This window comes from Centropristis striata, chromosome 3, assembly GCF_030273125.1.
Source record: "Centropristis striata isolate RG_2023a ecotype Rhode Island chromosome 3, C.striata_1.0, whole genome shotgun sequence".
NCBI lineage: Eukaryota > Metazoa > Chordata > Actinopteri > Perciformes > Serranidae > Centropristis > Centropristis striata.
In genome coordinates this window covers 24,912,976-24,925,147 of record NC_081519.1, presented here as the reverse complement: position 1 = coordinate 24,925,147, position 12,172 = coordinate 24,912,976, and the positions used below count along the sequence as shown (strand labels likewise).

The 12,172-nt window shown below is 35.7% G+C and overlaps 1 protein-coding gene across 2 annotated transcripts in view; it reads left to right on the top strand.

The window, feature by feature from the left end:
* Window positions 1-12,172, top strand: part of igsf21a (immunoglobin superfamily, member 21a) — a 272,635-nt gene that overhangs the window by 70,684 nt on the left and 189,779 nt on the right. For both annotated transcript variants that reach the window (XM_059328431.1, XM_059328430.1), the window contains exon 2: window positions 7,637-7,749. In XM_059328431.1, the coding sequence (XP_059184414.1) occupies window positions 7,637-7,749 (113 nt within the window). The remainder of the gene's footprint in view (window positions 1-7,636; window positions 7,750-12,172) is intronic.

The following is a 12,172-nucleotide window of genomic DNA, read 5'->3' as shown; positions in this document are numbered from 1 at the left end:
TTCCTCCACCTCTCTGGAAAACTCACACAGAGACATTTACAAGGCCAGGCTGCTCCTCTTGTGGGTTCGTAGTAAGTGGTTAGGATTTTCTCTAAGAGCATCAGCTCTGTGTTAATGACATGCAGTCTCCGGAAAGGTTTATTCATTCAATTTGACTCTAGAGAGGAGATCTCTTCAGCCTGCTGATTAAATTAAGATACTTTAATAAGCATATCTAGGTGCGTTGACACGAGAGACTTTCTGATCTGTGTCTACCAATGAACATACCACAAACTATCTGTCTTAAAGGCTAGTGACACTGGATTTCTGCAGCATGATGTATTTTTTTCTCCCAGGTTATTTAAGTTCTCTGGTGGTGATTATTCACCTCTGCTCTCTACAGCTGTATTGTCAAGTCAAGTCAAGTCAACTTTATTTATCAAATGCAGCCAAATGTACAGGAAATACAAAGAAATGAAATTGTGTTTCCCTCTTATCCCCGGTGCAAACGGCAATAAACATGAAATATAAAATATTAATTAAATATATAAAATGTAAACATAAAAACATATATACAAGCAAGAAGACAGACAAAAAAGGGGCAATCTGGGAGATGTAAATAGTATAAATAAATATGAAACAGATTAATGGTATAAATATGGCAAATAGTATCAGTATGGCAATTTGGCACAGTGTAAATAGATTGTATAAGTATAAATATAAATATGGCAGTATAAACATAATTTAATTATAATTTCTAAAATTATAAGTTTTCTATGTGCACTTTTTTTTAATTTACTGTACATTGAGTTTGATGTGAATTATTCAGAAAAGTCTTGTTCTCATTGACTCCGTCCTAAGTATTATGTAAGGGAAGGTAATTCTGTAAATCCATACTGTTTACCTGATGCAGCAGTTTAGATCCATCATCCCAAGTATGGTGTGTTGTAAACTATGTAGACGTATAGATTCTTATGCAGAAGGTCTTGCAAAGGACAAAAAAGTCTCCAGACAATGTTCTCACTGTAACCTAACAAGGAAAAAACATGCATACTTCAGCAGTTCTGCAGAGAGGCGACAGAATAATCCGGTTTCAGTGTGATGTCACATATTTTCTAATGGACACAAAAGGCCAAATAGGAGTGACTGAATGAATGAATGAATGAGTATGTGTGTGAGTTAATATTAAAGGCTCTTTTTATGCTGCAGCAGGTTCTGGACCATTGGGGGCCACATGCCACACTTATAAAAAAACATATTAAAACTATATTCTACCTGTAGATCTGTAAATAAAAGCTAAATCAATAAATTAATAGTATTTTTGCCTGATACAAAACCATTTTCTTCACTTGATAATGATACGTTTAAGGGAGACAGGTCTCCCCTCAAAAATGACCATGTAGGCCTAAATCTTTTGTACAGAAAGCAAAATATGACCCATATTTATGCTTTATGATTCAGGGGTTCAGGGCTGGCAGAATTCACATTCAGGGCAGGGGGGAGGGTCGACCAGAATAGAATAATCTTAATTTGTCATTATGCAATTCATAACGAAATTAAGTGCAATACTCAGTGCAGGAGTATACAAACATGTACTATGTAAAAACACATAGTGTAAAATAGGGGTGTGCCATATCGTATCGTTCACGATTATACCGGTATATTTTTTTTATGAGTAGAAAAAAATGCATATCTTGATATTTGCAACATTCCTACTTCTTGACGTAGTATTGTAAGGTTTCCCATTAATTACCTAGACAGTGTTTGCTCACATTTAGCTCTCAAAGTGGATGAGATTGATGCATTGTACTTTAGAATGTATAAAATTTTCTCCCGTGGGGCCCCCTGACCCCCTAGATGGTTGATTTTATTATATGCTAATACTCAAGAATCAAAAGTAATTTTTTTGAATTTGATTTATATTTTGTTGCACATTGTTTATTTATTTATATAGACTAAAAAAATAATATTTTATATATATTTTTTCAGTATTTTGTAATATCATCGAGAATATCGTTATCACAAAATTCCCTGAAATATCGTGATAATCTTTTAGGCCCATCCCTAGTATAAAACATAAATAAATCAGATAAAAGAGATTTAAAAAAACAACAAAAACAAACATGGATAATTAAAAACAAAACAAATAATAAATAGTGCATACATCCACGTCCACATACATACATCATTTCATGAATTACTTCACGTGATCATTTAATGCTGTAATGACCTTTGCATAAAAGCAGTTTTTTAGTCTGTTTGTATGTGTTTTCATTGTCCTGTACCGCCTGACTGAGGGTACCAGTTCTAAAATGGTGTTGCCAGGGTGGGATGAGTCGTTGATAATGGTCTGGGCTCTTTTAAAGGCAGCAGGAATTGTAAAGACCAAACATCTGACTTTTTTTTTTCTGTGGAAACAGAAGTAATTTGTGAATATTATGATTTAAACATCACTGAACCTCACCCTCACGTTACCCTCGTAACTACTTCACTTTAAACATGCATTTATTTACTGTTTAAATGGTCTTTTAGAGAGTTTCCACAAAACTTGGCGATCCTTTATAGAATTAGTGGCTGGTGAGTCTTCACTCCCCTGGTCTTTTTTATTGTTTCTTCTTTTTTCCCTATTTGTTTTTCACCATGTAAACTGTATGGCCTTATATATCTGTACAAATGACTAAATGACTGACAGTGAATGAAAGATGTATCGGTAACACAGTGGTAACTTACTATTTTTCATTGTATTTTATTTATTTATTTATTTATTTATTTTCATTTTCATTTTTTTTTTTTTTTTTTTGTGTATTCCTTGTCTGCGTGCTGTGCTATTTGTTTATTTTTTCCCCGTTTCTGTGGTTTTGTCATGTCAGTGCTTTATGTGGGAAATAAAAAATAAAAAAATAAAAAAATAAATAAATGGTCTTTTATAACAACTTACCAGGTGTTTTTTTTTTCCCTAAACCTAGGTCAGTGGTTTAGTAGCCTAAATTTAACGAAACTGCAGCCTTTTTTACAACTGCGAGCCATACGTGTATGTATAATGAAAAATGCTATTTTTAGAACGATCTGCTCCATACTATGAACCGCTAATATGAGTCATTTAGACAAACGCACATATGTGTCGTTATGGGTGGCCTTATTGGCCTTAAGAGACCTTATTGGATTGACAGCATGCATACATGTTCTATCCAGCCTCATCTTCATGCTCATGTTCACAGGATGGGCAACCAAATATGCCTTCTCCTCAGAAATCAATCTGATTTGACACACCATATACTTCTTTACCACATTTTAGCACTTGCTGGAAAGATTATTTTAAAAAAAGAGCCCTGTGAAGCTCATAGAGCAAAATAAGATGCTGTATGTTATATGGCATTGATTGTCACAGGTGCCTGTCGTATATATAATAAATTATATTGGTGTTTAAACTGTGATGTAAGCCAGACTTCTTGTTTTGACCACCTAACCCTTTTTTTGCCTTCACTGCATGCTGTCAGTAGGACAACTTTTATTTTATTTTTTTAAATATTTGAAGAACACGTTGGTGAAATTAGGTGTCAAGAAGCGGTCTGCTAACTCTGCATGTATCGGAGGAAGCATGTGGCCAGTTCAGGGCGTCCCTGTCGGCCCCCAGACCGACAGGGACGAGGTAGCGCCCAGGATCACAATAGGACAAACTGGGTGATGAATAAAATGGGTTACAAAATCGTGGGATAAAAAAAAAAAAGAAAAAAAAGAAAAGAAATTAACATAAACAAACTAGTTGAGCTGAAGAGGCTCGTTGGGTGTCTGTGTATTGGATTGCTCTTGTTACATAACAGTGAGGGTTCATTCTATGAGTGTATTTTCTCTGAATTATTGTTTTTCTTATATATTCTAATAGTTAAATCTGGACTTTCCATTTTCTATCCGCCATCCACTGGGTTTCTTATTCCTGCTTGGCTGAAGAATCCTTTCCAGAGAGGGCGTTCAGATATTTATAATCTGCCTGGAATTAGATCTCAATATTACATTGCAAACCAAGGGTACATTCTATTCATCTCTAATCTGTCTTTCTGTCTCTTCAGTGATCACCTGTAGAGTCATGTGAGGCAGCGTGAATCCTCATTGTGGCTTATGTTCTTTTATCAACACAATTATTGGTCATGAGGTCCAATTTTTGTACCCTGTTTTATATTTTTACTCTGATACCCATCTGTTTTACAAGATCTCATTCCCTCATTAAATACAGAATGTGTTGAAACAGCTATTATGTCGGGCAGAGGGCTGCTGTCTGTCTGGGGAAAGCAGCCCACGCACCATCGCTGGCTCACTCTGCACACCCAAATGGTGGCATAAAAAGAAATGCCCTTTTAGCTTCTGCGTAGACTCGATATATTTCAGATGGATGAAATGGGCGCATTTTTTTGGACATTACACCGAGCTCCCTTACATCTTAGTTCACTCAGTTTCATTCTCCATCCACTTTTCATTTAATTGCCCTCTTTCAGTGTGTGGATGCAGTTATTTTGTCCCACGTCTTCTCATTATCACTGTATTGTATCCACCCACAACGCTTACTATTATCACTTGTATATAGTGTTAGTGGAACCTGCTCAGTGTTGGATGTTTGTGCAAGTTGTTGACAATCAGGCACAATACAGCAAGGTCAAGAGGTTTTTTTCCTCTTTGAACTTCAAATCTTGGAGTTGTTTTTATAGTGTAAGTGTGTGCTTGGTAGCCCTTTATAAGTCATTAACCCTAAAGTGTTATTGGAGGAGTCTTTTTTGAGACTTTTTTTTCAAAAATGTTTCATTTTTATGTTGCAAATCAGGGTCAATTGAGTTGTTTCTATTATTATTATTATTATTATTTTGGATGTCCGCTAGAGTTACCAAATATGGTTCTTTGGCCGATTAAAGGGTTTTAATGTGTGTTGCTGTTGTTTGTTCATGCCTGTTACCACAAAATCCTCCAAAGGTTTTTTACAAAAAAATAATGAAAAGCGTATTTCATGGCAATACTGTATGACACCAATTAGACAGTGGATTTTCTGATATCTGAATATAAGAAAAATCGTAGGTTAATTATGCATTATCTTCACTTGAATGTATCCTCTATTCAGTCTTCATTTAATTGCCCTCTTAAATTGTGTGGATGTAGTTATTATTTTGTCACGTCTTCTCATTATCATCGTACTCTATCCACCCACAACACTTACTATAATCACTTGTATATAGTGTTAGTGGAACCTGCTCAGTATTGGATGTTTGTGCAGGTTGTTGACGATCAGGCAAAATACAACAAGGTCAAGAGGTTTTTTTCTCTTTGAACTTCCAATCTGTGTTTAACTTCAGCACTGACTAGTTTACTTTTTTATTTGACTGTTTCTTTACTTTCTTGGAGTTGTTTTTATAGTGTAAGTGCGTGATTTGGTAGGGCACTAACCCTAAGTGTTTTTGGAGGATATTACAAGACTTCAACTTTTATGACTTTTTCATTTTCATGTTGCAAATCAGGCTAAGTTGACTTGTCATTAGTCTTATTATTCGTATTATTATATTACTAGTGCAGTGCCCGTAGGAAGTATGTATTGGTATAGTGGGAGATTTTGCCTCTTGTAAGTTTAACCTTAAATAACACAGAAACGCTATCTTTCTATCGTCTGTATTATGCTCAGCTGTCAGTTAATAAAGTTTTCTTTTTACTGGTGGGGAAGAAAAGGCTTAAATCACCGCTTAGCATGCTAATCGCGCATAGCAGAATTTGCACATTACATGCCACACTACAATGTCTGCAACTCCTTAAAATAATTACTTTTCATAAGATACGCACACCATCCAGCACATACACATTGAACATTCATATTCACTGGAAACTATTCGAATATTATTGGAAAATCGAACCTTGTAGCGCACTTTAAAACTCCTAACGATAGGTAGGCTAAATAGACTTCCAGATGAGATGAGTCAGGGTGTAAATCCAGAGTGAATCGGGTTACTGACCAGGTGTAGGCCTATCACACAATGGGGCGGAGCTCCCCTAAAAGGCGTAAATAATGATATTTTGAAAAATGAATTCAAAAATCTTCAAAATTGCAAAATCGAAGATGTACACCTTTGTGCCATGCACAAGCCACATAACGGTCAGCAAGATATGCCCTAGACACACACACACACACACACACACACACACACACACACACACACACACGTGCTTCTTGCTTTTATAGATAGATTATACTGATTGGTCAGATGCCGTGGTGTCACACAAAGGGTTTTAATGTGTGTTGCTTTTAGTTGTTTATGCCTGTTACGACTAAATCATCCAATATTTTTGAATACAAAATAATTCAATTCAATTCAATTCAATTCAAACAACTTTATTAATCCCAAAAGGGGCATTTCATTTTGATCAGCAGGTTGTCGTGGTTCATAGGGCCCACATGGCCCACAACAAAGAGTCAATACATAAATAGTCGAAACAACACACATCAGACAACATGGAGCTTAGAATGGACGCGTTGGAAAATAAATAAATAAATAAAAATAAATAAAATAATGAAAAAAAGTCTATTTCATGGCAATACTGTACAACCCTAATTAAACTGTTTTTTTTCCTGATATCTGAATATAAGAAAAATCGTAGACCCTATTCAGTCTTCATTTAATTGCCCCCCTCCTTCATTGTGTGGATGCAGTTTTTTTGGCCCACGTCTTCTCATTATCACCATATTGTGTCCACCCATGATGCTTGCTATTATAACTTGTGTATGTATAGTGTTAGTGGAACCTAATCAGTATTGTTTGTGCAAGATGTTGATGATCAGGCACAATACAGCAAGGTCAAGACTTCATATTTGTAATTAACTTCAGCACTGAATAGTTTTTTTATTTGAATGTTATTTCTTTACTTTCTTGGAGTTATCCTCATAGTGGAAGTGTGTGATTTGTTTATCTGTTACTACAAAATCCTGTTTGGTTTTTTATTATTATTTGACAATAGGGGAGCTCAGGGCAGTGTACTGCATGACACTAATTAACTAGTTGATTCTCTGATTTCTGAATAGAAGAAAAATATGTTTACGCCTGGACTGCCCTTCATCAGCATAAGAGTTTTGTTGCTTCTGACATTTCTCATTGTGTTCTTTATACTTTCACATTTTTTACAACAATTTTAAGAATCACAGTGTCTTCAATGCTTCTCTCCAAGGCCAAAAAACTTCAACTTCGATAGCTTTGTTCAACAGGATTCATTCAATGGGAATTATTTTATGTGAGAAGCAATGATGTTTTTCATGCAGTCATGCTGATTTTACACATTTTTCCATGTCAAGGAAAGGTTAAACTTGATGTGACAAAACAGAATATATAATACTGCTTACTGTTGGTGAGATAGTTGCCATTATGCGTTAAGAAACTACAAATGACGTGCTATTTACAAAGATGCCTAACCCCCATGTGGGAGAGTGCTTTTTATGTAATTGCATAAAGATGAAACATGGCGTTTGTCCAAAAGAGAGTGTGGACTGAGTCAATGCTGTGCTTTTTAGAATGATTCATATACTGTAAGTTCAAAACTTCCTTTTCTGTGTTTTACCTCAGCAGGAAAGTGAAAAATAAAAGTGTTTTGATGGTTTATGACTCTAGTAAAACCTCTTTTTTTTTTTCTTCCCCAGGATATTTGACAGTTACCATAGAGCCCCTGCCTCCTGTTGTTGTGGGAGAGACTGTTACTCTCAAGTGTAACTTCAAAACTGACGGAAGGCTTCGAGAGATTGTTTGGTACAGGGTAAGTAAAGCTGTCTACACTGTCAATGCCATTACACGTTCGATTTCTTCCATTTTTTTTTTTAACCGATCAACGTCGGTGGACACAGACGCCGGTCGTCACATGGCGGCAGCGCTAGGAGAACAAGCGTGCTGTCAAACTGCAATTGTTAGGAAGCAGGCTATTATTTGGGCCAGCTGTATGGGAGGCATCACTGGCTGTTGCTTGGGAATTTGATTTCTCAATCTGCTGGTCATCACCATCTTTTTCTTAATAGTTCACAGCTGGCGACTCAACAGTTATTAAAATCCCAGTTGGTGTACTACACTGCCTAACTGCCACCAGTAATTAGATTGCTGTCGGAGGAGAAAACACAACAAAGAAATGCTTGTATGTCCAAGATAGAGTTTATTTGACCCATAAAATAAGTTTTGCATGGAAGTTAAGACTGTATGGTAGAGCAAATCTGCAACATACTACAGCCGATGGAGGACAAATTTGTTTTATTTCAAGAGTCTCTTGATAAGCACTCAAAAGCAGCAGCAGCTGCCACTGTCACACCCTTGTCTGACCATTTGTTTTTGCCAAAAACCCTCCAATAATTCTTGAGTGCTATACAGAGTGGCTGTGTAGAACAATTGACTCTTTAACGAGTTCGATTCGATTTATATACTTTTTAAATGTAATCGAACCAAGCCTTGGTATTCCATAAAATGCATTGTTGCTCTGTGTCATTTTTTTCATGGTGCATGTGATATAAAAAGACTGATGGCTTTCCAAGACAAACAAGTACAAACACATACAGATGCATTGTGGAAGCTTTGCTGGTAAGAATATACTCAAATGTGAAGTTCAACAAGTGCACAATGGATGTAGCTCGGAGGAGTTCTCTGTGGACCTGCACACAGAGTCAAGTTTGCTTATCATGAGGAGTTCTTCAGCCTGTGAACACAGCTGAATATGTTTGTTTGTGTGTGTATTTTTTGGCTCTGGAGAAAGCTTTCCAAAAGTCTGAAAGCAACCCTGATGATGCTATCAGGATGAAGGTGGTATTGAGTTGCATTATGGAAGATATAGCATCCAGCATTTCTAGAAGCTAACCCATACTGCACCACGAGTCAGGATACCTCAGCCTGAGAAGCATCAATTCTAACCTATTCTTGGTCTCCTAGCATAGGATAATCCAATACTAAATGACTGAGTACAAAATCAGTAAATGACCCACAATGGTGATGGAGGGAATTTTCAAAGGATCCTGTAAAAACGACACAATAAGTAGTATAATATTCTTATGTGGTGTGTAGTATTTTGTTTCCACCTGAGTAAAAACATTTTTCTGTGGCATTTTCATCTGTACAATTGTACTAGTGATGGAAAGATGGATAAAGATCAGCAAATATTGTTCTTTTTACTCCACAACGTTTAGCTGAAAATTAATTAATAAATTAAATTATTATGCATTTTTATTAGGACTTTAACGTGTTAATTAAGATTAATTAATTACACAAAAATGGATGCATTTTAATCACACTTATTTTTGCACTGCGGAACGTTTCTCACTGGATGACTTTCAGACGGACCAATTATACTGGAGCACCAACTAGCTAACATTTTGTTACAAAAAACCAACGGATGGAAACGTCGATAACAGCATGGTTGTGTTGCTATGCAACAAGGAATTCGCATATCACTGCAGCACATCCAGCCTCAAGTATCACCTCAATGCAAAACATATAGCAGCTAGCGGCTAGTGTGGTAGCTAGCGTGGATTGTGTTTTACTTAAAAAACCAAAGTATTATAGTTTACAGAAGGTCTACCTATAGGCTACCTGGATTTCTGAAATGTACTATACTTCTAAATATGCTATTGCTACACTTAATGGCAAAAATTGCACTGGTCTGTTGGAAAAATAAACAATATTTTTGTTGCTTAAGCTTATGTATTAAGTCATTATTCAATGGTATACTAAACATCCATATGAAAAAAATTACTTCTCACTGTTCTCAGGTCAAATATTTATATGCGTTTAAAATGCGATTAATTTCGATGAATTAATTACAAAGCCTCTAATTAATTAGATACATTTTTTAATTGAATCCCGGCCCTAATTTTTTATAAATGAAACCACATTATTGTATATTAGATAGTGAAAATGAACCCTATCTATAAACTACTGCTTACATCAATGCATCAAAAAACAACAACAACAACAATAATAGTAATAATATATTAGGAATCGATATAACAATCTGCATAACAAGTACTTTTACTTTTGAAACTTTATGTAAAGTACATTTTGAGGCTGATATTTGTGTATTTTAACTTCGGTAAGTTTTTGAATTCAAGACTTTTACTTGTAGTGGAGTCATTTTACAGTCTTGTATTAGCACTTTTTCTTCAGGGATCTGAATATTTTCCACCACTGGTTGTTTGAGCTCCTCGTCAACTGTGGCCAGTGAATTATTCATTTTTCCCGATAATTATTTTACCAGTATTTGATAATTGCGATTGCACATTCACCTTGGTTTCCCTCTCCACCCCGCACCGGAACACTGTTCATTAATGAGCGAGCATCTGTTTTACTGCTCCGGCAGAAACTCTGTCTTTAAACCAGCTTCGGCTTTCTCCCTTTTATTATTGTGAAATAAAACAGTGTCTCTGGACTCATCTTTGCAAATGCTGACCTTTCAAGGTAGGACAAAAAGAGATTTATGGCACTTTACACGTTCACCTTAGAATCATAGATCACTTTCATTGCTGTGACAATTCATTTAATCAGGCGGGGATAGGGGGGAGCGTTGTTTTGCTTCTTATTCTGTCAGGTTTCTGTGGTGTCTACTGATAGCTGTAGTTTAAATAACCGCTGTGAGAATAGAGCTGCCCATTTTAAGTGTTCTCACGAGGACGGCGAAGAGGTTGTAACAGAAACTGGCCAGATTTCTCAAGTGGCCACTGCTCAGCACAACCGTTGATAAATTATAAATCAATTACACACACTCGGCTGCCAAATTTTCTTTAATCTCTGCCTTTTATTTGACTAAGTAATGTTGACTTCTCATTTTACCTCCTATTCAGATGGAACTGGGGTTGATACTCACCTGGGGAATCCTCGTAGCTAATCGAAGCTCGGCCAATCAGACGGAGGGCTGGATTAGATTAATATTTCAGCGAGGGCTCATTTGTGTTGCTATAGATCCTGATGTATTCTGTTTGAGGATATTTTAATGCATAACGCATCCTGACTGCAGTCAGAGTTAATACGTCTTAAGATGTACTTACCTGATTATTTTACAGAACCTTTCAGTGTTTAAAACCAAGGAGATAAAAGCAATTGATTTAATATGAGTTACACCATAGTTTTTATTATATTAAAGGACTTTCTTTAATTAATGTTTTTTAGGGGCAAAGTATTATCTCTACAGAGTGGAGTGTAACGATGTGCTTCACTGAGACATTAAGGCTTTAAATATAATTTAAAATGAAATCTTCATACCCTCTGTGATCATTGATATATAACTTTAATTTTTATACAGTGCTTCACAAATTCATTAGACCACATAATATCTCTCAAAAGCTTGTTTAAAACTAAAATGTTATTGTTATTTATTTGGCAAATAACAAACTGAATTCACCTTTTTATACCCAAATTTGAGCACCAAGCATAACATTCAACCACTTAAACTCATTTTTCTGTTTGGGAATGCAAGTAAATAACTATAATTGGACATCTTAATCAAGAAATAATAATGTGCTTGCACCTTCTTTGTAAAACAGTACATTTGAAAATTCCTGGATAACAATAATAATTATATTTTCACATTAAAAATATAATTTGGGTTAAAGAGCTTCCAGTTTATCAACATTACAGAAACATAAAAAATTATTTTGGTTATTACTAATGCTTTTAAATTAGGATAACTGTGGCACTGACTGGCGGTCTAATACATTTGTTAAGCTCTGTGTATGTTTAATTAATAAAACCCTGGACTCATGGCTCTTGCTGCATGTGTTTTAGCAAGATGTCTGTTCATGTTCTAAACAACAAGATCTTCAACCTAAACGACAGAATAGACCGTCTATTAATAAGTTTACAATAGCGCAGTAGTTAGGAGGGAGACGTGACTATTATTAGTTACATAAAAAAACGTTTACTTTGTTTTCACATGGGGCACGAACCATGTTCTCCTGGGTGAAAATGCGCCATTTAAGCTCTGCATCGCCATCAATCACCACTACTATGTCCGATGACAGTTGAAAACCTATATATGAGGTGTATTTTGCTGCATGTACAAAAGTATAGCCTATATTGTCGTTTTTGTGGGGAGACCAGTCTGGTTCTAAACTTTCTCCACATTAAAAATATATGTCCCTTTTTTCCCCAGCCTTTGATGATAATCATACTGCTAGGATTCCATATAATACCTCTACTATTACACAAGATGA